Genomic DNA, 26,259 nt, shown 5'->3' with positions numbered 1-26,259 from the left:
CACTCTCTCCATCTGTGACTGACTGGGTCAGTCTCCATCACCATCTATAGAGCCTCAGGGGTGAGACAGTTGGGGGTGGGGGGCATGATGGGGTTCCCTAACCCAGCAAGAGAGCTCAGTCCCATCTGACTCCTTCAGACTGTTCTCAGTTAAAAGCTGTAAGGAAAGGAAGTGGGTGCTTAGTCTCCCCAAGTCCCAAGCCATGTTCAATGTACATTCTGGGGTATAAGCGATTAGTTCTGAACAGAGAGCTCTAAAGAGTTTGTCTGGAAGACACATCTTTGTCAAGAGGCATAAGGATTGAAATCCCAAACTTGCTAAAGCAATTGTCCTGAAGGAAGTGAACCCTAGAGAAGCCATGAGGCTTTATGTCCTAGAAGAAGTGAACCTTAGAGGGGACCCATGAGGCTCAATCTACCAAATAGGTTGTCCTGGCCTGGAGGTGAGGGGGTGGTATTTAAATCTTAACTCTTACAGGGGAGCCTGGTTGGCTCAATCAATTGAGCATACGACTTTGGCTCAGGTCATGATCTCATGGTCGATGAGTTTGAGCCCTGTGTTGGGCTCTGTTGACAGCTCAGAACCTGGAGCCTGCTTTGGATTCTGTGTCTCCTTCTCTCTGCAACTCCCCTGCTCTCTCTCTCTCTTTTTTCTCTCTCTCTCTCAAAAAAAAAAAAAATATATACATTAAAAAAAAATCTTAACGCTTACACCTGAGAATAGACTAAGACATCCCTTTGAATTAAGTCCATCAAATGGCCTGGAAATCTTCCACAAAGAATTCCACAAAAATTTGTTATATCTATTTATCATTAGAAGAAATCAGTTAAAACAGGAAAAAATTTTATAAGATAACATTAAGTGGAAAAAAAACAAAAAAAAGATGTGTCTATCATTGGATTGAAACTATATAAAAATAACATATGAACAGAAATTTAAATGAAACTTGGAAAGTCTCCAATTTATTAGGAAGATAGATTGTAGCAAAATTTTTATTTTGATTGATGCTTTTCTTGTTTGTAAAATAAGAACAATTTTGTAAAATGACATTTTAGAAGAGAACTCTGGTTCCATCTTGAGAGACATTTCTCTCAAGATGGAAATTATCTCTGTTGCTTGAGCTTCTAGGAAGAAGGCCAAACCCTTGACAGTGTTAGCCACTGATGGTAATTCTGTTCTCTGGAACAGGAGTGGGCAAAGTATAGCCCATGGGCCAAATCTAGTTTACCAAACAAGAATGGTTTTTACATATTTCAGTGGTTTGGAAAAGCAAGAAAGCAGGATAAATTTTCTGACGTGAAAAAGTATGTGAAATTCCAATTTTAGTGTCCACAAATAAAGTTTTATTGGAACACAGCCACGCTCATTCTTCTACTTTATCTATGGCTGCCTTCATGCTCACAACAGTAGGGCTGAGCTGCAACAGAGACCGTATGGAATGCAAAGCCTAAAATATTTACTATTTGGCCCTTCACAGAGAAAGTTACCAAACACCTGCTGTAGGACATCAGTTCAAAATGGCCTAGAGATAGGAACCTCCCACCCTATTCTAACTCCCACTCACCTCTGCATGGGGAAGGGGCGTCACTGAAGTCATCCAAGTGCCAATGACAGAAAGAGCTTAAGGAATATGTGCCTTTAAAGCTTCTAAAACGTCCTTCTTTTTTGTTCCTAGAATGAGGATTCCTGTGTAACAAACACTTGGTGGGGGTTTTACAGCCATTTAGTTAATACTCGCTCTCCCTTGGGAATGAAGAGCTGATATACTGGGACGGCTGTCATTGCTGCTGTTATCGTGGTGATCATTCCTGTGTATGGTCAAAGAAACAGTCAGAAGCTGTCACACTCCTACTGCTCTTTACAAACGAGACCTTTTTTCCAACTGAAATCACAATGTGTGAGTCTAATTAGAATAAAGCTCATTAGAAACAGAGGTGGCCATTAATGCCTTGACTGATTTTTCTAAGGAGGTAAGCCGGAGGAGGAGACTTTAACAGCACAGCTAATTATTCTTGCTTTTCTCTGGCATTTCCTCAAAAGTGTGGTTAAATCGTTGTTGGGCTGTTAGGGAAAATGCTGTTGGAACACTGACCGATAGAGGCCCCACCACTTGCAGCCCTGAGGAAGGGGTGGAGGGTGCCTGCTTCTGGCCCCCTGCCCCGCAGAGAGAAGTTGGAATAGCAGCCCCTGGGGGTGGCCTTCATTCCATTTGTCTCCCTTTCCCACCTCCTGCCTCCTCCACATCATGGGGGTTCTGGTTTCTAGCTCATCATTCACAGATGCTCTAGCTTTGGAATGAGCTTTTCTGCCCCTGTATTCCTGGTGCAGGGACAGAGCATAAGTGTCCAAATTTCCATGGAAACATGGGTCTGAGGTTGCCTCTGGATGGTGATGCCTGGAGGAAAAGGTTGGGGGAAAAAACTTGTGGGGCGGGGGGGGCGCACGGTGCGCAGAGCAAGGAGATGGCCCACTGAATTTCTGCCCCAAAACACAGTTGCGGCAATTATGTTTCACGAATCAAGGTGTTCTTTGGCACCTGAAAGCCAGTCCCACAAAGCCGGGTAGAAGTCTGTCAGGGGCAAAGCTAAGTCAAGAAACTGAGACTCAGGATGCCCATAATTAGGAAGAGAGGAGGAAGATGAATCATATAAAGGAAGCACACAGGGAGTAGGAGAATCAAAATAATGTACAGGCCAGAAACTAACAGAGGTTCCTGGTGTCATCCAGAGAGATCAAGGAGAGGAGACTCAGTCAGTCAATCAGTCAGTCAGCAAACAAGAGCCTGCTTTATGACAAGTGTAACTCACAGTTCCAGACAGAAATAAACCTCCTTAAAACAAAACTCTATAATGGGCCTTTGTTACCAAGCTTAATGCTTGCTTTCTACAAACATGAGAATCTTCACTAAGGTATTTAGTTCCCTGGCCCCTGTGAAGTTTTCGAATCAGAACTTCATGACAACAGCAAAGACTGAGTTTACGACTCCTGACTAAATATTATAAAAAGAGAACCAGACTGGGAATGCAAACTGGTGCAGCCACTGCGGAAAATATAACTACCTACGATCCAGTAATAGCACTACTGGGTATTTACCCAAAGAATACAAAAATATTAATTCAAACAGATAAACGCATCCCTGTGTTTATTGTAGCATTATTTACCGTAGCCAAGATATGGAAGCAACACAAGTGTCCATGGATAGATGAATGGATAAAGAAGATGTGGAACACACACACACACACACACACACACACACACACACACATTGGAATATTGTTCAGCCATAAAAAGAATGAAATCTTGCCATTTGCAACAACATGGATGGATCTAGAGTACAATGCTAGGTGAAATAAGTCAGATAAAGACAAATACCATATGATTTCACTCATATGTGGAATTTAAGAAACAAAACAAAAGAACAAAGGGAAAAAAAAAAGAGACAAACCAAAAAATAGACTGTTTCTAATGGAGAACAAACAGATGGTTACCAGAGGGGAGGTAGATAGGGAGATGGGTGAAAGGGAGTAAGAATACACTTACCATGATGAGCCCTGAGTAATGGATAGAATTGCTGAACCACCTGAAACTAACATAACACTGTATGTTAACTATACTGGAATTAATTTTTTTTTAAAAAGGAGAGCTGGTGTTCCTATTGGCACTTGTAATTGAACTGTCCAGATGCACATTTTTTAATCCAAATATAAAAGTGCTTTTGCTTTGTCCAAAAAAAAAGAGAGAGGACCGGACATGATTCCTTCTGTGGTTTATACATAGGTATTATTTATATAAATAAGAATGATGAGTAGTGAACAGTGGGATTCTGATATCAGCCTTTGTTCCCCCTCCATGCATTCCTGCTGCCCTCTGCTAGGTTCCAGGCTGTTCTTAGAACCAGACTGTGCCCCAGTCTCTGCTGATACTTGTGTTCAAACCTTACTCTTTGTCAGCTGTGTTGTTTCTCTTTTAATTTTTTAATGTTTATTTATTTTTGAGAGAGAGAGAGAGTGAGAGCAGGGGAGGGACAAAGAGAGAGAGGGAGACACAGGATCCGAAGCAGACTCCAGGCTCTGAGCTGTCAGCACAGAGCCCAACATGGGGCTTGAACTCACAAACCAGGAGATAGCAACCTGAGCTGCAGTCGGACGCTAAACAAACTGAGCCACCCAGGTGCCCCTCAGCTGTGTTGTTAAAGAGGACTGCTTTTTCTTGTGGGATTCACAAAATATTGACAATTTCCTTCACTTATTAAAGTCCCAAGACACTTCCTGAAAACATCATTTAATAGCCTACACACACACAGCACGGCCTCCCTCCAAACGCCTAAGTGTTCATAACCATTGTGATGTGGGCCACACAAGGATTCCATTAAGTACCAAAAAGACAAGGGTGAATAAGAGACCCACCCTGCTGCCTGCAGTAAGGGAGGCAAACATTTGGGTTAAAATCACCCTAAAGCCTGGTGGTGGGATAGAAGGACGACTGAGAGGGGAAGAGACCCATTCTCCCTGAGCCCTGGGGGAAATGTCACTTGTAGATACAAGGTTGAAACAACACTGTAAAGACTGAGTGGCTGCATGGAGACAGCTGGGGAAGGCGGTCTGAGAGAAGGGAACAATGTGTGTGAAAATACAGTGGTGCACAAGAAAGACCTGCCTGTGTGGGACGCGGTGGGTGATTGGTCCTGTTGTTTCGTTCGTGTGTTTGGTAGCAGAGTGTTCATGGGCCGTACCTTGGTAACCATTTTTGTTCTTGGGATATTTGTGGGTTTTTTCACACCTAGTAAAAATGCTGCAATGAAAATATTTATACATACACTCCTAAGAACTTTATGAAGCTATAATTTACATACCATAAAACTTACTCATTTTCTATGTACAATGCAATCATTTATAGTAAATTTACCAAATTATGCAACCACCACCACGCTCCAGTTCTAGAACATTTCTATCACCTCAGGAAGGTCCCCCCTGCTTGCTTATAGTCAATCCTCTTTCCCACCTCCAGCCCCAGGGCAACAATGCATATATTTTTTTTAAAAACATATATTTGGGAGGGGCACCTGGGTGGCTCAGTCGGTTAAGCCACCGACTTTGGCTCAGATCATGATCGCACAGTTTGTGGGTTCAAGCCTCCCCGTTGGGCTCTGTGCTGGCAGAGCCTGGAGCCTGCTTCGGATTCTGTGTCTCCCTCTCTCCCTGCCCCTAACCCACTCGCATTCTGTCTTTGTCTCTCTCAAAAATGAATAAACATTAAAAAAGTTTTTAAGAAAGAAAGAAAGAAAGAAAGAAATAACATATATTTGGGGGTTTATCTTTGATACTGATTTCAATGATTGCTATAATAAGGGGTATGAACATTTTGGGGACTCATAGTACACATTACCAAGTTGCCTTTTGAAGCCACCATACCATTTTACATTCCTGCCAGCAACCTGGGATTTACGTTTCATTGTGGACTCTCAAGAATTGGGCATCACTGTTTTCCAATACCGTCAAATGATTGGATTTGTATTTTTTGATGACTGAAGCAGGCCACTTTTCTATTTATGTGTTCACTGGTCTTATTCCATTCTGAATGAGTTTCCAGTGTGTACCCATCCTTCTTACTGATATCCTCTTACTGTCCTTTTTTTATTATTATTATTGGTAGGAGCTTCTCCTATAACTTATTTACACACTGTATGCTACAGGTATTTTTCCATTATGAAATGTGCCTTTTCATTGTGTTATTTTTTGACATGCAGAAGTCTGTTTCCACATGATCAGATGTGTTCCTGTTTTTATTTTCTTGTGATCTTTTTCGATTGCTTTGTATAAGTTACTTCCCTCTTTCCATGAGAGCTGTTTCCCTCTCCAGAACTTTAACAGAAGTTTAGTTTGATGGTCTGTTACATTATGGTTAAGATTCAGCACATCAGTTCTCTTGGAGTCTGTCACTTCTGGTGATCCCCCTTGTCAGATACTTGATTCTTACGTATCTTGTGCTGTACATCTGGGGTATCTTATTCTGTGCCGGGGATTTTTTTGGATGCGTCCATTTTAATAAGAGCATGGGGGAAGTGGCGCCCATACAAAAGGGGGAAGATCTAGACGGAGCCATGTGATTCGCAGACGAGGGACCAAGGTGTGCTGTCAGTCTGGAAAGGCCTATCCTCTGATTCCAAAGGCCTGGATTAAGCCATCCTTTGGGAATTGCAAACAGGCAGAGCTTGGGTTCAGCTGTTGAACAGTTTCATGGGCAGCTTGGAAAACTATCCCCAAAAAGAAGGCTCCCTGTCTGGAATGCGGCACAATTCACTGAGCAGCTAACATGTTGCCGACGCTGGTCAAAAGCCCTGGAGATACAGCACTGCGTAAAACGCTTTCTGCCCACTTGATGCTTCTGTTCAAGAAAGAAGACAGCCAATAGCGAAAGGAACTAATATATGAATAATGCCAGGAAATGATAAATGATATAAATAAAAATGAAGCCGAGGTAGAAGGGCTATTGTGTACAGGGTGGGGTGTTCAGGGAAGACAGTGAGGTGGCATTTGAGCAGAGATCCAGAAACTGAGAAGTGATGAGTGTGGTGAGGGCTGATGGTGGGGGGGGGGGGGGGGGGGGGATCTGGGATGGAGGGGGAGGGGCTAGCACCCACATGCCTGGCTTGTTTGAGGACCTAGGTATAAATGACTCCTTCAGCTATGGGCCCAGTTTCTCACCTAGACAGTTTATTCACTGCTGCGTCTGTTGAACTCATTTTTCAATATCATCAAAAGAGCGCTAATGTATTAAATAACTTCCCGTGGGCCAAGCTTTGCTGAGCACCTTATGTGTTTTCTGATCCCTCAGCAACACTGCATGTTAGGTCACTTTCCCCATTTTACAGATGGGGAAACTGAGACTTGCTGCGTCCTCTCAGTAATATCCATCCAGTTGTCATCTACCCCCCTGGGAAAATCCTCTGTTCGTGGCTGATTGTTAGGTGCTTGAGGTGCATGTATTAGGCTGAAAGCCCACAGGTCTACAGAAATGTACTAGAGACTTCCATGATAAAATCAAACCTGAAACTGGACGGCCAGCCCTTGACCACTTGTCTAGTTAAACTTCAGGACCAAGGTACTTCAGAGGAACAATTCCTTGGTCCGAACTCACTCTTTGGGCTGCCCCTCTTTAAACTAGCAGAATTTAAAATTAGGATAATGGCTTTCCCTTCTCTTTTCCTTCACATCCCCAATTCTTAGCCCGGACATTTCAACCAACAAAGAATCCATACCCTGGAACCTTGGAAATGTATGCTCTGTGTTGACATAAACTTCTTGAAGTTCCAAGGAAATAATGCAGCTGAAGAGGACACAGAAAACCCATACAGAGTAGGGGCACAGTGGGGGAAATCTCCAGAGGCAAGAGCTCCTGAAGATTTTTGAGTCTGCACCAAGATGCTTCTGTGGTTCTTCAAACAGCCTTCCTTGTCAGCATTGTTGGGACTTTGCAGCCTCCTCCCAGGGATCTTGTTCCCCGTAGCTTTCAACGGGTCCTTTGCACAAGGGTGGAAATTGTGTCTCGAGGCCCCAATTCTGACTGTGGAAAGCAGTCTTTACAGACATCCCTTTCTGTAGCCGCATAAGGGGAAGGGCCTCCTTGGTCAGGAGAATTGCCGTGATTCTTCTAAACCCAGCTCACTCCCACTTCTGCCTTCTGACAGCTGAAGGTTTTCAGGTTCTCTTTTTAGCACAGTTCTTTATAAATTTAAATGAGATGTGCAGTCATGTTACAGAAGGTCTGCCCGCATGGGGGTGGGATGTGCCAGGAACCGTTCTCAGGTTCCCCTTCTAGAACGATGCCGGCCCTCCGGGAGCTCTTACTCTCCGTGCCTTTGATTTCCAAGTTTTCTGTCCATGAAATATTTGGTTCTCAGAGCTGCTGGCAGGTGACAATAACAAAAGTGGAACTGATTAGAATTTGAAGTTAGTTGTCAACTCACTACAGTTCTAACAAAAAGGACGAGGATGAGCCCTGTGGTCTGTGGTCCTCTGAGGTTCCCCCCGCAGGTAACATGGCGCTTCTCCCACCTGGCAGGTGTCATTTGTCCAGGAAATAATGTCAGCAAAACAACTGTTGCCATTTTCCTCCACCTTCTCCTCCTCCTCCTCATAGTGGTTATAATTTCAGAGAAGAAAATGTTCAGGAAGTGATCATTGCAGTCTTGGGTTTACATAGACGGTTGATATAGTTTTGTCCCTCGAAGGGGGGCGCTCCATTATGGTAACAGTAAACTTGGAGGGTCTAAAAGGCTCCTTCTGCTGTGTTAACCCTGTAACTCATTTACAGAGTTGGAGACACTGCTGTGTCAGTGAGGACATCCGTTCACATATGTGTGGCTCTCTGTCTGTCATTGCACGCAAGTTGTCTTGTGGATGAAGTACCTTCTGCACACCACATTGGCTGGCTGGGGCTTTGCCTTGATTTGGGGCCTCTTTTAGGTATAAGAAAGGAAAGGACTTAGGGTCTGCCACAGAAGTGTATCCAAGGTCACGAGGTTCTGGCCTCCCTGCGGTACAAGGCTGAGGTGGGAGGAAGGGACACCCATCAGATCACAGTTTATGACCACAAGGAAGGAGGTCCCTGCTCCCCTGCCAGGAGACTGACCACACTCGGGATTTGTAATAACAATGATTGCAATGATAGCAGCAGCAGCTAACCTTTATTGACTATCTGCCAGGCACTATGTTTTTCCCATTTAATCCTGATCACAACCCTGAGACAGAGACCATGATTATCCCCAGGAAACCAAAGCCCAGCAATTTGCCTGTTGTCACACAACAGTGTGTACGTCCGTATATACACTGGAAATGTCCTCTTTCCTTTCCTGATGAAAACTGCATGAGCCCTGCCTCTCCCCTCCAGCTAAACAACAGTGTCCATTTCCAAATACCCTCCCTGAGCTGCATGAGTTGAGGATCTGTGGAGAGCATCACCTATGTTTCTAGCACTGTGCTGGTACGTTTGGATGTGTCCTGTTTCCCACTTTGGAGAGTAAACTCCCAGCCATCAGGGCCCAAGGGGTTCTCCTTCCTAGCTCCCCAACACGTGGTTCAGAGTGTCTCCTAAGTGGTCGGGGTCCCGGCGAGGGATGGTATCTGCTTGCGCAGTGTCACCGGGGAGGCTGTTGATGGGCGATGATGGCTGAGTGCATGCCTCTCTTCTCAGGAAGATCGGTTACCCAGTTTCTTTGCCTGGGAGACATTTCATGCCACTTCTAAAATAAGTGTGGTGGTGACACAGGGCTCAGACGCTCTGCAGGTAGCAGGGGTGAGAGTTGGCAATCTGATGGAGGAGGAAACCAAACATCGTGAATCACATTCAAAGAGAACAAGCAATCTGGGGCCGTTTAACGTGGGAGCTGGCAACCTCCCATGCCTCACAGGCCCCGAAGATTTCACTGTGTGGCAGCATTTTGTTATTTATCAAACACATGTGCACCTGTGTGCATGCACACACACACACATAATAACTACACTTATGTGCCAGACACGATTCCATCACCGTACTACTCTTAACTTGTTTAATCTTCAGCAACCATGTGAAGTAGGGATAGTTGTCTTCACTGTACAGATGGGGAAACTGAGACGCAGAGAGGTGACTCAGTCAAGACACCAGAGCTAGTCACAGAGCCAGGATTACTGCCCTGTCAGATGATACAGTCATACATTATGATGATGCTCACCCATTAGGACAATATGAAATATTTGCAGCATCCAGATATTATGACAAAGAATCCTGTAATACGTTTGCGAAATAGTTTCATGCAAAATTGTTATTTTCTTTGTTTTAGATACTTTCAGGAATAAGTTCCAGTTAAGTAGAGAAATCTGTTTTTAAAGGAATATATCCCCTCAGAATTTAAATGCATAGTGTGTATTCAGAAAGAAAAAGGTTGAAGGATACAAATGCTATTAATACATGACCTTTTACAAAGCCCTTATCTATGATATTGTGATCTCATGGTGGGCAGGTACTTTTGTTCCTGTGCCGTCTCGAGGGATTACAGACCGAGAAGCTGAATGCTCTGACCAGGACAACCCAGCTGGGGCAGATGTGGAGCCTAAATCCCAGTCCTAACCATGCCTTCATAGAGTGTATAACCCACTAGAGAGAGGAGGAAAATGTTCAAAAGTAACGACTGTATGTAGTCCTCAAGCCCTCAAGTAACCTGTTTTGGTAGCAAATGAATCAAAAGCATTTTCGCTTTCTTTTGCATCCTACACATACCAAGCATAGTCCCAGATCTGTTATACATAGTTCAGTGGATCTTTGGCGGGGCGGGGTGGGGGGGGGGGGGATTTAACCCCTGTTTTAATTGGGAGTGGGTTAAAACTACGACATCCCTGGATTATACCATCCCCTTCTGTAAAATTCTAAATTCCAGGCATGGAGATGTAACCATAGAGTATGTGCAGCCCCAGCCCCAGACAAAAGTGGCTTGTTCATTGTTTATTTCAGTTTCTCTTATTCATGAGAACTTGGTCTCCTGAATGGTTCGTCCATTTGGTAATTTCTTGGTGAAAGACTGAGTCTTGTATGTGCCTAACATAAGTTCTTACCAATATAAAGTAAGGGCTTATTTGGGACTTGGTAAAACTTCCATGCCTCGAGGCATAGTTCATTTATAAATCAGCCAACAAGCATTTGCACCTTTTCTACCTTGTGCCCAGTAGTCACTGATAAAGCCTGAGTTCTGTTCCAAGGGGACAGACTCGTTGAGAGAAAATTGCTGGTGAGTAACTTGTCTCGGACTCTGCTTTAAATGTCTCACTCACACGCTATTCTTCTCTTTTCCCCTCAAGGGTCGAGATTACTGTTCGGAAGAAGAGGATATCACATAGCACCAATTCGACCACTCAAACCAGGAGCTACTACTGTGTAAATAAGTTACACCCCAGTTGAAATCTTTGCAAAGGTCGGTTCTCTTCAACGAACAGCACTATAGCAAACGAAGATCGTTCCATATCGTATGCCCCATTAAATTACAGTGTTTCTTAATGAACTTGCAAAGGAATATTGCTAAAAACAAACAAACAAACAAACAAACAAACAGAAAACCGTTCTCGAACTTTCTTTGTTGCTGCTAGTTAAAACTTGTTGCAACTTTTCACTTCTCTTGTGTCCAGGTATGCAGCAAAATTCTGCAATTTCACCTTAAAGATACTGTTGGTTTTACAGATGCTCTCCAACCTATTTTCTATAAGATGAGGTAGTGGTGAACTCAGATATCAAACTCCTGTTGTAGAACTGTTCCACTTCTAAGACAAGCGTCTCCTTCCCTCTCTCCTCCCTCCCTCCCTGTCTCTCCCGAGCGGTCCAGAGCCTTGCTTCTCACTGGCAGTGTTGCGCTTTGGAGATGGGATGGTTGCTATGGCAAGCTTTGTTTCTCTGCTAAGAAGAAGTAGAGAAGCTCTTATCCATTAAAAGCATGTTGTGACGTGACTCCCGGAGTGACGTGGGAGTGAGCAGCAGGTGTCATTGACTAGGGATCTTAATCAAGGATTAAGCTTGCAACACTGGCTTTGCTCAGATGCAGACGGAAGTGTGATCACAATCATTTTGAATCCCTCTTCCCCACTTTTTTTTCTAAGAAAATAAACATTTTACTGTTTTTATGTATCCTTGTCTTCTCCCATTCATCCAGTTCAGTGTTTCACGATGATCCCGGGCGCAGAAGATGAGCCCTCCTTTGCAGTGACACTGATAATTGACCTTCGTGGCTCCCTGCCCTCCCATCCGTCACCCACCACCCATTAGCAGGCTGTCAGTGGTCAGAAGAGATGAGGGGACACCCCTCGACTTTTTAGGAGGGCCTGAAACCACCCTGTTACCTTTCATTTCGTTAGCAAATAAGCCATCCTCCGTCCTCACTCTCTCCCTTCAGAATGTTCCATGAACCTTGCCACTTCCTCCTCCTCTTACCTGCAGCACTGGCTAGGACAGTGCAAAGCGTCTGCCTACTGGAAATGTAGCACGTTGACACTGGTGATGGTATTTGGAGATGCAGAAGCCAAAGCCCCAGGGCAGTGGTGGGGGAATGTTGACTGTGGGTTTGGTAGAGTTTATTTTTCCATATTATATGAAGAGAATGATCTCTTCTCGAAGACAGAAGTAATATTTTTAACAAATGTTGTCACAAGTAAATAGCAATCAAAAAGGAGAAAATAACTTTTGTATTTTTTTAACGCGTTTGATAGCTTTGATGAGGGTTCTCTTTGTTACTGTCAGGGAAGGGCACCCTATTAAATGCTATGCTAGGTTTGGGTTTGTCCCACAGAAACACAGAAGGAGCACTGGGTGTATCTCTCTCGTGGGGTTTATCAGCCGCACTGCCACCCTCCCAAGGTGGGTAGTTATTTGTCCTGGGTAGCCAAGCAGCACCTGCCACGGAACAGAATCAGAAGCTGAATTTGCACTTGCTGAGGAGATGAGCCTTGACTTTACAATCCATCCATGTGCTAATGGTGCGAGTCCTTATCTCCGTTTAGACCGAGGGGCACAACAGTGAGGGAGAGGAAACTCAGTCAAGTGCTACAGAAAATGGACTCAAATGTTAGCAACAAAAGCCCTTAATTCTTTCAGCCGACAGCAGCTATTTTGGGGAGCAGCTGTGGTTGTTACATAAATAGAGATGCAGCCAAAATTTAAGGCTTTTTATCCTGCTTCAAGCAGAAAAATGCAGAGAGAGTCAAGTCGCCTAGGGTTCTAAGTTCCCTCCCTTTGTACGGTTTTGGCCAAGTGACTAAAATAGTTTTCCTCCACCGTAAATGAGCTGCTGAGCCCCACCTGAAACCTGTCCATTCGGGACTTGGCCTACTGTTAGATGATTTCCTATTCTTACCAGGCAACAATGATGCTGACACGAAGCATCTTCCCTGTGACTCCTCTGTTTGGTGTCTCAGAGAGTGTCTTCCCAGAAAATCACCGCCTTCTACCCAAAGATAAAACATGCTCGTATCGTTTTTTTCCAGTCATTTTTAACATTTGACATCAGACACATGTACACGGAACTAAGTGTGTCCTGGGAATTTGACTTCTGAGTGTTTCATTAAACTAGAAGCCGGTTCCCATGAACCAGGGCCTCTTCACCTGGAGTTCTGTCTCCTGGGTTTAACTCTTTGATGTGCAGACGTGATTTCATCTGCAGACACATCGGTGTATCTAGAAATAGATCTGAGAAATGGGGTGGTTGAGTGGGTTGGCATGAGATGCTTGACTATGTTAGCAGCACACAAAGCTTGTCTGTTTTCCATCGTTGGCTTTAATCATAAAATTGTCAAGTGATTTGTGTTTGTACTTTATTTTTTTTATGCCTTCTGAAAGGGTCTAATGCAAAAATATTTTGCCTTTCCCCTCCTGCCCCCCCCCACCCAAGTGTATCTGAACATTAAGCAGATTGTCTCAGATACAATGAAAAGAATCATCCAGAAACTAGTGCTTCAGCTGGCTGAGGACTCAGGGAGATGGAAGGAGGGAGGGAGGGAGGGGAGTGGCCTGGCGGATGGAGGTAGAAAAAGGAAGGATGAGAAATGGACTGAGAAGCTTTTAGCAGAGAGAGTCGATAGCATGGCCAAGTGCCGGATGCAATTCAAAATCCAGCTGCCTGGCGGCCAGTGGGTGGGGCCGACTGCCAACAAGATTTACAGCTGGATTACACACGCTTTATGTGTTCTAAGTTGTGGAGTTGTAAAAGTTCAGCAGTATATGCGCTGCTTTCTTTTGGTTGGCGGAGATTCAAGATTCTGGAGTCCTTGCTGTCATAACTGAATACGCATTTGTTACTGGCAGAGAACCTCAAAAGAAGCTTTTACCTCAGCAATGCCTGCTAGCCCCAGGCTGGAGCATAGAGCCGTGTTATGGTCTATTTAGGGACAAAGAACAGTACAAAGTCCAGAGACGAGGAAACTAGGTCAGCCCTCGGTGGCCACCCACAGGCCCGCTGGGAGACAGGTCTCTCCCCCTCTGCAGAGCCCCTGGTCTGAGACGGGCCGTCTCTGACTCGAATAAGAGATGAGATGAGCTGGTGGAGGAGTAAGTAGCCTCAGGTCGTCTGGGCTCTGCACTGGCGCTGCCGCAAGTCAGGGGCGCCCCCAGAGTCCGAAGTGACCCGCCTGTGACCTCAGAGCCCCCAGGAGCAGCCCAGGGACGGTGGCGCCCCCTTCCTGGCCCCATTTGATGCCATCCTGCTTTGAGTTGCACCTCTGTCCTCCTCCCAACCTCATCAAGACTTTCTTCCTCTGAGGGCCAGACTCTCCCATAAGCCCGCTAAAAGCAGAAATTATACCTCTCGTGAATTTTACCTCAGAGCCTGTGATGCAGGCCAGCATATTGATTACAAATTCTGCTCAGGCATTAGGCAAGGATTTTAAGAGCGCTCCATCTCTACTGGCCTTAGAAAAGAAACTCCGTTAAATATGTTGGTTTCCTAGGAAGAAAAATGATCAAATTCTTAATCCAAGAAAATACTGACTCTGAATCTTGGACTCCGGGACTCTAGTATGTTCTTTATGAAAGGCAAAACGATTGGTGTCTAAGGCAGCCTCCCTCCTCCCAACTCCCAAATTAAAAAAAAAAAAAAGGCGTATTAGATTGCACTGTATAATTTTACATAAAATCTGCCTTCCATGCTTCTGCCCCTGGAAGGCATTTTCAGAGCTTTATTTCTTTGTACCTCTCAGAAATAAAGCTTTTTGTTAAGTTGCTTGAAACGCCAGAAGGAAAAGAAGACCGGGTCGAGGAAAGGGAATATATATTTAGAGACATGATGAAAAGGTGGCAGGAAGCAGGAACATTGGCTTCTGGAAGTCACGTGTGGACTGCTAGACCCCCACGCGCTTGTGTGAAGCTGGATAAGGCTGTCGGCTTTCACGCCGCGGCAACTGTCCTTGCAATAAACCTTTGGAATTTTGTGAATGAGTTGTATGGGTTGCCTTTTGCCAATGAATGGACCTGTTTTTCCAAGGGGAAAATATGTCCTTCAGTCACCTTTATGTGTGTCTCTGGGAAAGGGTCAAAAGGCTACAGCAGAAAATGAAGATGGTGGGTGAATATATTTACGTTTGTGACAAACCTGAAGACTATCTATACCACGTCTTTCAGGAGACTCTTGTTCCTTATCTGGGATCTAATCTTAATCTTGGGGAAAGAGGAAAAGAAACTAATATTTATTATTATACTCAACTCTGTGCCAGATACTGTGCTAGGCATTGTATAATTGTCTCGTATAATCCTCACCATAATCCTGTGAAGCGAATCTGTCCCCCTCGTGTCCTAAGTAGTGTATCGTAAGTACAGAATGCATCTATCCGATATAAATGCCCATGTTGAAAGAAGGAAAGATGTCATTCAAGTATTTTCCGAATTTTTTATTATTACTATGCCCTTTGCAACACTGTGAAAACAACCCTTTGAGGGTATCTACCTTCCAGACTCTCCTTTTGGCTCGTCACCAGCTGGCTTTGCCATGGGGAATGTTTTCTTTGGCCTTCCTGTATCTGATGAGCTGCCCACAAACAGGAGAGGCCACTGGCTAACAGGAGTGTAGGGTCCACAAGAAAAAGGCTTTGGGAATTTAAGCACAGGTCTCTCTTCTTGGAATCCTGACAGCATCTGGAAAAGGAACCTGGGACTTCTGCAGTTAAACACCAGATGCGGCCAGATGCAGCCAGAACAGGCCTTTGAATGCTTGATTTCCTTCCCTGGCTCCCCAGGCTTATTTCATCACAGGCTGCACCATTTTAAGGTGAAAAGCCTTAACCTTGCAGAGAAGTGTGGGAGAATCTGAGCTCCAAAGGTAGAGGAAAGGCCTCGACCATTGACTTACAATCCTTTCTTGTGGGCTAGGTCTTGATGTCTCTTTTTGATGTTTGAACCGGGGTCTGTATTTTCCAGGCTAGTATAAGCACTGAAACTAGATGTGAATCTCTCTCAAGACTTTAATGTTTTGGATAGTCATGTAGTGACTTGAATAGTCATTTAAATAACTTGTCCAAGGTCAGAAGAGCCCAAGAATTCCCCAGAGTTCCTTTCCTTGCTTCTAAAGGCACATCCTCGATAGAAGATGACTCACGTCTCCATGGCAACTGTTAAAGGTGCTGCCTAGAGGGGACCCACCCCTACCCTCACTTGGGTTGAAAGAATCAAAAGAATTTCCTTGTGTAGAGGGGGTGCTAAGTTCAGTTTTCCTGTGAAAACTATCCCCAAGATCTCACCTCCTTCAAACCCGGCAGCTGTCAAATTCCTTCAAGATAACGTGGGAAATGGCTCTTCTCTCTTGTAAGCCAGAGAAATGGCTTTAATTCAGCAAGATTCATTCCTAAACCAAAGGCCTCATTCTAATACTGTCTTCTGCCTCTACCCAGAATTCTCTGTTTTTCCCTTTCTAGGAGTTATTTTTAGTCCAAGGCTTTGAACTTGATTGAGTAAGACTTAAAGGCAGTAAAAAGAACTCCATAAACTCAGCCAGAACTGCCTTAGGGTCCCTAGGATTGAAAATAGCTCTGGCACCTTAGGGACCACTTGGCCTAGACCCAGAGGTGATTGAACAGCCCCTGTGTTTTGGGCATTTCCGTCCAGACCTTCAGGGACTGTTCTTTCTTGACAGTCAAGTGAGCGAGGGAAGGGAAGCTTCACAATAGATTTCAAGCCAGCTTTTCCATTCAAAACAAGATGCAAATTTATTTTTAAAAATTCATATCTATTTCCCTGGAACAGAATCAGGCAGCTGCCTTATTAGGACTCTAAATTTGGATCTATTTTCTTAACACACACACACATACACACACACACGCTCACATGCACATGCACAAAGATGCATAGAGAAAGAAAATATAACTACTTTATCATTGAAATACTTCAAGGAAAAGCTGTATTTTGCTTTTTGTAATCTCTAAGATGACATCTAGGAAAGTATTGGTGTAACTCTAGTAATGACAAAACAGGAAACGCTGGTGATCCCTCTCGTGAAAGTTTGAGTTAGACTAAAACAGGAGGATAGAGGTCTGCTGGTCACCTCACCCTGTGCCCCCTCTGGACCAGGCTGCCCTGCCACTGACATGTTTGACTTACCTGGGCTTCTAGCCTGGATATCGTGGCTGGCCTCCTTTCCCTATCCGTGGTGCATAAAGGATTCATCCCTCAGGGTATGTGCCTCATCCAGCCATTTGCATCTACAGCGTTTCCTACACGCTCTCCTGTTCATCCAGTGTAACCTTGACTGGCATTTCGGCAGTTCCACTAGGATGCTCCAACAGCAGTGCTGGAGCCCCTTCCTGTAGGATTTGGGGCCCTTCCTCCAGGTTGTCCCAGATGTAGCATGTTTAGCATTGCCTTCTCCAGTGTTGAGGACTCATGCATTCGGTGTTTATAGAGCGCACAGTATACTCCAGGCACTGAGCTAATTGCCAGCAATACCCGGTTGAACCAAACATAGCTCCTGCCCTCAAGGAGCCTGCCATTAGTTGGGAAGACACTGTGGGATCAGTACTGGGTGCTGCGGGAGCATCTCAGAGTAACAGCCGACCGGTTTGGAGAATCAGGGGCTCCCCGAAAGAGGTGACATCAAAGCTCAAGTTTGTTAGAGGACTGAGGGAGAGCGTTGCAAAGGGCCTTCTATGCTGAGGGAACAGCGTGCGTCTCAGCCCAAAGGAGAGACAGCGTAGGCTGTCGGGGTAAAGTCGCTGAAGCTGGGAGCTGAGGAGTCGAGGAAAGAGGGTGAGGACAAGCAGTCAGCTGGCCGGTCCCAGAGGACCTCAGAGGCTTCACAGTGGACCTGGGGTGGGAGGGATTAAAGAAGAGCTATAGGCCATGCTCTGCCCTCCAAGTCAGAGGTCACTGCTGAGGTCACCCAGAGAGGTAAGTGTGGGTAGCACCAGGGCCAGGCTCGGCCCTCTTGCTGTGAAAGCTCACAGTTGCTCGCTGAGATGATTCGTTCCCAGGTGTCCTCTGCCTCTGCCCCCACCCCACCCCAGCACCTTGTCCTCCCGCCAAAAGCTGTTTGCATTCAAGGGCTTTAACCTGGGCTAGATCTTGCTTAGAGGCATACAGGGCACACTGCCTGGCCATCCTGACCTGTCCGTGGAGCCACGAAGGTTAAGAATACCTCTTGGGAGGAGGCTGGCCTAGACCCTGTGATGAGGGTGTGCCCTAAGCTGAATACATGGGAAGCAGCAGAGGGCTGGCTGGCCTAGTGTGACCCCTTCATTCATTCTACCCAAAGGCTGCTGCGCTCGGGCAGCCTTTCACCGAGTTAGGTCACGCCCTGTGGCCAAGCCTTTGCTCTGTCCGGAGTAACTACCTGAATCCTGCCAAAGAAAGGGGATATTTAAAAAAAAAAAAAAAGCACAAATGGAATGTATGCACATGGAAAATACCTGCAGGCCTAGACAGCTGCCATGGACCTCACGGGGACCGAGGAGCCACCAGAGTTCAGAGCTCTGCGCCTTCCGGTCATGAGGCAGGGAGGCTTGGGGAGAAGCAGTCTCTCTGTGGAGACAATTCACAGTGCCTTCTCGGTTTTCCAGAGAACCCATTCGGAGTTCAGAGCATTGGGTTCTGCCCTCCCCCATCCCCACAAATGATTAGAAATTTTATAAAGAGAAGAGAAAGAATTCAACGAATCAAAATACTAGCTATGAGGCAGCACGGTTCCTAGAAACTTAAGAAAAGGCTCGAACAAGTGCTCGTTTCCCCAAGAGGCTGGAGGAATTAGGGGCCGAAGGTACGGTTTGGTCTTCTGCTCGGGGACCCCAAAGGGTTCTGAATATTCCTGGGGACTGACCTCTTGCAAAACCCCCACACCTGCCCCCTGGGTGCAGCCTTGGCATATTCTACAGCAACACCAGCCTTCTGAACCTTGGAAAGATTGGAGCTCAAACACCCACCCTTTTGCCAGATGCTCCTCTGGCTCCTTGCTGAGGAATTTCTAATTCGGTGTCTTGTGGTTCCCAAATGTCCCACAGGCCTGGCCTGTTTCGATTAGAATTTGGCCCGCGGTTATCATGACGTTGGAAATTGAAGAACCTTTGGCCTCACACTCGCCTACCTTAAAATCAAGGTCCTGGAGGGTCCCCTCAGTGGCAGTAGGGGGTGGTCATGGGATATGGCGAGGTTTGCCTTAGGGCATCCTCTCCCCATTGTCAGCTCTGGTCTAGTTCCCTCACTGTCCCTGGGAAAAGATCCAAATGCCTCCTTGCTGGTTGTCAGTGGCTGTGTATTTGTTCCGCGTATTGTGTTTTATTTGGGAGAAGGGCCTTACATTCACGGGAGATAATAGTGGCAGGATCAGGAGGCATCAGCTCTCAGTTGTGTCTGAGAGGTGACTTGGGGCATCGCCTTTCTGAGCACCTGCAAAGCTTCCTTGGGCGGACATGGGAGCCCACCTGGGCAGGCTCCCCAGCTCTCTGCATGCACATGAACTCTGTAAAGCAGTGGGTGCCCATTATTTCCACCGCACATGCCTATCAGCAAAAACTCTGTGAGAAGCACCTCCTCTGTATGTTTAGAAATTTATTTAAAGCGCATATTCATAATATTCCTGTACTAATATATTAGACACATTATAAAAAGTATACAACATAGAAATCTTAAAAGAATAAGATAAAAAAATATCATAAACAGAGGTTCTGGTATTTTCTCTCTGAACACCTGAGGGGGATCTCAAGTACCCCCCTGGGATGTGCATACCCACTTTGGACACTACTGTTTTAAGAGCAAAGCTGCACACCTTGATGGCGTCCATCCCAAACCACCGTGCTGGCGCTTGGCCTGCGGAATAAGAAGGTCTTAAGATAAAATCCCCAGGAGCTTCTGACCTGGGAGACAGGGCAAGCAAACTCTTCACACAACATAATTTAAAGAATTAAAAACCTGCCCGACCGGAAAGCTATCCCCAGACAGTCGTGGCTACAGGTGCTAAGAAAAGATCAGGTACACTGTCCAGAGTCGTGGGATTGCTCATCTTCCCTCTCTGGGTCTCCAGAAGAGGACGTTTGGCGACATCCCCGGCTCTCTCATGATTGGAATTCTTTGAACCCTCCAACTGCTTCAGCAGCCACATCGCTCGAATATTATTGTTGATTTGACCACCAAGATGTAATGATGATTCTGTTCCATTTTGAAAAGGGTCTGAGAAAGTGTACAGGTCTAATTATATATACATATTTATACATGTGTATTTTTGTTTATTGTTACATTTTGACATTGGACTTTCTATTAAATAATTTTTAACAGTTGACCTGGCTTTGTTCTTTTTTTTTTTTGTGCCTTCTTTCCTGGGTCTCCAGGAGGGGGCCATTTAAATGTCACAGATCTTGTCCCTGTTGTCCCTCCCTGCGTCTCTCTTCTTCCCTATTCTCGGTACACAGGGCTTCTCCTATCCATTCTTTCAAGTTCTGATTTTGCAGATATGTACTGCATCCAGGACCCACTTGGAAAGCCCCCAACTTTGTCTTCATTGCCCCCAGTTTCCAGGGACAGCCCACTCAATCCCGTCAGCTTCTACAAATGCACAAATTCACGGGTTTGATGAAGGTGCAAGAATGAGCAATAATAAAAAATCATGCCATGAGCCTTTTAAATCTCTTGTATGTCTCCACTCACTCTCCCCAGTACACACATACATGCGCACACACATGACTTCCTAGCTGCAAGACCTTGGACAAGTCACTTAACCTTCCTGAACCTAGTGCACCTCATCAGTAAAAAATGACACTTTTCTCATAGGTTTGATCTGAGGAGATCCCATAGTAAACATTCAATGAACAACCACCTGCTTCATGAAGGCACTCAGCCAGCCCATGTGTGTTCATTGCACAGTGTATGCCAGGCACTGGGGTCTCCCAAATAGGGGGGCAGGGACATGAGGACTTACAGAATGGCCCTCTTCAAAGTCAAATGCAGGAGAAGCAGCACGAAAAATGAGGCAGGTACCTTACAGTCTCTCTCCTGCCCGCCTCCAACACAGTGAGTACCTGTCACGTATGGGAGGCTCAAAAAAATCGATTCTCTCAACTACACTGGCCTTTCAGGCTCTACCAAAGAGAAATACACACACACACACACACACATACACATACACACAGCCTCCAAGCATGAAGTCAAAAGCACTTGCCCTTGGCTCTGTCCTCCCTGATGCATCAGCCTGTTCACGTCTGATGCTGGTCCATCAGCCAGCCCAGCCAGCCTTCTGCCCTCCACCCTTGCCCTTGGGAATATTTGCCTTGTGATTTCCTAATGGTGTGGAGGTGCAAGTTGGGGTGGAGGTGGTGCGTGGGAGGATGACAGCCTGCCAAGGAGAAGGAGTTGATAACTATTCCCAGGTTTTTTCCTGCAAGCAGTAGAGCTGGAAGTTCAGATTTACAGGCGAGTGTTATGGGCTGTCAAACAAGGCAAAAGCCCAAGATTCTGCTCAGGGTAAATTCTTTCAAACACAACGAGCCTGTTTCTTCCTGTGGAAGTTCATTTGAAATCACAAGGCCAAGGGGCACCTGGGTGGCTCAATCGGTTAAGTGTCTGACTTCAGCTCAGGTCATGATCTCATGGTTCATGAGTTAGAGCCCTGCCTTGGGCTCTGTGCTGACAGCTCAGAGCCTGGAACCTGCTTCAAATTCTGTGTCTCCCTCTTTCTCTGACCCCACCCCACTTGTGCTTTGTCTCTCTCTCTCTTTCAAAAATAAATAATAAATATTAAAAAAAATTTTTTAATTAAAAAAAAAAAAGGAAATCACAAGGCCTGCCAAGCTTAAAGAGCACCCTAACCCCAACCCTGCTCCACCCCTCCCCACACATGTGCTGGTCTCCTCTCTCCTGTGCCCCAGAGTGGGGCTTTGGGAGCTTCTTTTGAACCTCAAGTTGAAGAGGAGTCCAGCTGACAGGACTCTAGACTGCCCCTTGGTGTCCACTCTCCACGCCTTCGGTAGCAACGTCAGCTTCCAGGTCCCTGGTAATTGCTGGGCTGAACCCCGCGTGTGGCTGCCCAAGTTCTCTCAGATCGAGGCCAGAGCGGTGAGAAGTGGCCTGTGAGCCACGGCTTCCCGGAAGCCTTAAATTCCCGGAAGAAGGCCCGGCTTCCCGGAGCCTTAACTCTCAGTGGGCTGGAAGAAAATAAGGCGGCAGACCACAAGGCTAGGAGTGAGCAATCCTGAAGCTCGGGGCTGGTCCAGGGGATGGCTGTGGGGGATGGGTGCTTCTCCCAGGGTTCTCCCTGCCACCATCACCCTGCCACTGACAATGCCCATCCACCACTTCTTGCCAGAATGCTCACACAGAGTCATCGGGAGGTAGACATGAAGCTTTTAACTCCCTCCACTCACCTTGCATTACAAATGCAGCTGCCTGCTCCCCAGCAGAACCAGCTTCCACAGGGCTGTCCGCTCTTTGCCGGGTCTTCGCCCCTACATTACCCTGTCGTGTTTATTCTCTTCTGCTTCCTGCTCTCTCCTCGTCTGGAAAACTCTTCATTTTTCCCTATCACCGTAAACTGAACTTCCTTTGAGGTCCAGCTAAAATGGACCACTTGCATGAGAGCCTGCTTCATGGCTCCAAGATACACCAGTCTTTCCGGACAAAAAGAACTCTCCCTTACAGGATGGGCCAGATGGTGGTGGGGTTTGGGGTGGAAGCCCTGAGACTTGAGCCATGGAGAGTTCTGGTGTCAGACTAGGTCACCAAGTGCCCAGCGACCAGGCCAAGTGCAAACACTCACTGACTGAGAGCCAAATCGCCAGTGCTGAGAAAGGCTGAGCCCATAGCAGAGCCCAGTGTGGGTGGCCAGTGGGTCTGAAAGCTGCAATGGTCATGGAGAAGGGCATTCAGGGAGAGAGTGGAACACCTGTGCACAAGTACACTTGTACCAGAGTAGACATTCCACATCATGTTTAGCATTATTTCTAATGAAAAGAATTAGACACAGTCCTAAATGCCCATCAAAAAGAGAAAGGACAAATAAATAGTAATGCAGTCAATCTTGTATCAACATGGATAAGCCTCAAAAACAGTGAGTGAAAAACATTCAGAGGATACCATATGATGACACGCATATAAACTTGGAAAGCTTGCAAAACCATGTCGTATATTACGTGTGGATACTGACATGTATAGTACCATGCATGGGAGAGACAAAGACCAATTGCAACAGAGTATGAAGAGAGGGAAGGAAATGGTGCTGAGGAGGGTTAACAACGTTTTAAAAATTGGCTGAAGATGGGGCACCTGGGTGGCTCAGTTGGTTGAGGGTCCAACTCATGATCTCAGTTCAGGTCTTCATCTTGGGGTCGTGAGTTTAAGCCCTGCCTTGGCATGGAGTCTACTTAACAAAAAAATGGCTGAAGCAAACTTGGGGAGATAGGGTATCCGTGTTATTTGGACGGTATTCTCTAAAGACTCTTCTGTGTACTTGGAATATTTCATCATGTTTAAAGGGACACATGAGTGATCCAGGAGCTCTGGTAGCACGGCAAATGTGTTCTTCATCTCACATTTCTATGGTCTTCGCTCCAGCCTTCCCATATAGATGGCGGATCCGGACTGTGCCTTCCCTTGAAGCCCCTCAGCTCCTGGCAATGGCTCAACCCTCACTTTTTGATTCCACTTCTCTCACGTTTGCCGTGGGTGAGACTCTATCCGGCCCTGGGCGTGTTCCAATTTGGCACAAAATACCCTGTCCACATGGGTCTCCCTCCGGGACTGTGTGGCCCACCTGGGACCTCTCACATAGCCCCTCAGAATAGCCCACGACCACTTGCCACCAAGTCTCAGAAGGTGTGGCCTGCAGTCTAGAAAACGTTGAGGAAGAGGTTTGATAGGCATGGAATGAACCCAGAGGATGGGTGAGAGAATCCTGTGTGTCGGAGGCAGGAATTTCATAAGATGTAGGGAGATATTCAGTGCAGTTCCAAACATCACAGGACAAATGCCTGCCAGTAGCCTTCCAGAACTTGGTTCCCCGAGAGTTTTATGGCTCAAATAAATGTCACAAACAGTGAACACATGCAAGATGTGATAGGGGTTGAGAATCCAGCCCTCCCTCAAAAAATAATAAATAAAAGAGAAAGTGCTACTTGGGCAAAGCTGTCTGACTCGGTCATTCTAAGGCTAGTTTTTATTGATACTCTACTCTGGGGACATCTCAACAATGGCTGCACTCTGGAATCACCCCAGGGGAGCTTTTCAGCCCATCACCACCCGACCTCAGGTCGGTTAAATCAGGGTTTCTGGGAGTGGGGCTGAGCATTTTTAAATATCTCCCCAGGCAACTGTGAGGTACAGGGAGGATTCCAGAACCATGTGTCTACACAGCATGCCACTGAATTGGGCACCAGCAAACAAAACTGAACAAAATAAACCCTGCCCTTTAGGAGTTAAACAACAGTAGCGGGCCGGTTTGTACACACACACTCCAAGGCTGTGAGCACTCGGGGTGGGGGGAAAAAAAGCTCTGCGATCATTCTGGATGGGGAGAATGAGCAAGGCAAGTGGGAGAATGGGTGGGGACTCCCCAATGACACAGAAAGGGCGTCCCTCTTGTTGATATGGGACAAGAGAATGAGTCAACGCCTGGACGATGAAGCACTCAAGCGAGGAAAAGGCCTCCAGGTTCCATCTGGTTTCCAGGCACGATTTTGCTCAATTGTTCCAAAGAAAGAGAATTTCATGAAGACACCCCGATGGGAAAGCTGCCGCCTCCACTGGCCGCCCGGCCCTCCAGGGCAGGAAGTTTACCCTTCGTGGCTAATCTCAAGCAGCAGCCTCAGCCAGCCCCTGCTTTACCCGGACCCTGAGCTGCTGCCCCTCAGCCTTCGGGACGCCCCTCATTGTGGGAGGTGTATTCAGGCTGGAACACAGCATCCGGGAAATGAACCCCTTCCCCCCCAAATGGACAAACTTCAGGGAAAACTGATCCCTGCCTGGAGGAAAGCCTTTGTGTGCAGGAGTCCCTGGTCTCAGGGGACTGAAGGCAAGAGTGCTGCCCTCTCCGTGGAGCCCCTGAGCTGAATAAACAGAAAAGCAGCATTTATATGCCCTGTGCCTTTAGTGGGGCAGGAGGTGGGGCTTGTTATCATTATTATAGCTGGGGGCTGCAGAAGTTGAATTCCTGGAGAATTTGGAAACTGCCAGCTGGGATGTTACCCAAGACATATGCCTGTCCCCACATGGAACAGCCGGGCTCACGGCTGGAATTTCAAACACTTGCCCCAATTGTTCACACGGTTCTGGTCATTGGTATGCTGGACACTTGGTAATTGACCCGACGCTAGGTTCTCATGCTCTGCTGTCCCTACCAGGGACTGGCAGCCGTGAATACCACCAACACAGAGAAGAGCCAGTGAAAAGTGGTTGTAGAGGCAGATCCGCCATCACCCTGCCCCCCAGGGGCCCAGCCGTGTGGTGAGGACGCTGAGAGGGATGCTGGCCGGTTCCCCACAGTCTTGTGTTGTCAGCTGATGGCCCCCCTGAATGTTTCTCATTGGCTGCAAACCAAGGCTGGAGCCCCCAGGAGACAATCACACTGGAATACAAATGGAGTTTTACACTTAAAGATCGGGTTGGATGCCACATGACCGGAGGGGCATATGAAGGAGAAATCCCTTTCTGAAACTCTGTCATTGTACACACGCAAGTTCAAGTCCCTAACAAGGCCCTGTCTGTTTTCAGTCCCACCCAACTACCAGGGCTTTGCCCAAAAAAGGAGAAAGGGAAGCTTTAAATCAAGTCACCCTAAATCCTCTTTTATCCTTGGGATAATCTGTCCGGTATTTGTGCCTCTGCTGATGCAGTGGTATTCTGGTGCCCCAGGCCCCCTCTGGCTCCTGCCAGGGGTCACAGAGGTGGCCTCAAACACCTCCCCTCTCCCGCCTCTCCTCTCTCCACCACAGACACACAATTGGAAGGAAAAAGCTTGAGGATCTTCTGATATATAAGCAAATAGATGGGGTCCTCGCAATAAGTAGGAGGACCCCAGCATAAAATGAAGCCTCTTCCTACATTAAAACCTGGCTGTGGTCAGCACTGAGTTCCCACCCTCAAGTCCCAGGTGAGATGGGCTTCCTGGTAGAAACCGAGTCTCTCAAACACCGGCAGAGTCGGCATCATTCCAGGGAAGTGGGGCATTAAAGCTGTCATTTGGATCCCAGTGTTCCACCTTTGAATTGTCACTGCCACTCATTGACCAGTGACAAAATGTTCCTCACCAACTCCTCCCAATAACCCCTATAAAGTAACTGCTGATTCTTCACT

The 26,259-nt window shown here is 46.4% G+C and overlaps 1 protein-coding gene across 1 annotated transcript in view; it reads left to right on the top strand.

Moving 5' to 3' along the window:
* The window catches only part of CF1H1orf21 (chromosome F1 C1orf21 homolog), a 227,372-nt gene extending 215,726 nt beyond the window's left edge, over positions 1 to 11,646 (top strand). Inside the window, exon 6 of the mRNA XM_060643724.3 lies at positions 10,830 to 11,646. Coding sequence (XP_060499707.1) covers positions 10,830 to 10,868 — 39 coding nt within the window. The 3' untranslated portion in view covers positions 10,869 to 11,646. The remainder of the gene's footprint in view (positions 1 to 10,829) is intronic.
* Positions 11,647 to 26,259: the final 14,613 nt, after the last annotated feature.

This window comes from Panthera onca, chromosome F1 (assembly GCF_046562875.1).
Source record: "Panthera onca isolate mPanOnc1 chromosome F1, mPanOnc1 haplotype 2, whole genome shotgun sequence".
NCBI classification, from domain to species: domain Eukaryota; kingdom Metazoa; phylum Chordata; class Mammalia; order Carnivora; family Felidae; genus Panthera; species Panthera onca.
The sequence above is the reverse complement of the archived record's forward strand: the minus strand, read 5'-3'. Positions and strand labels throughout refer to the sequence as shown.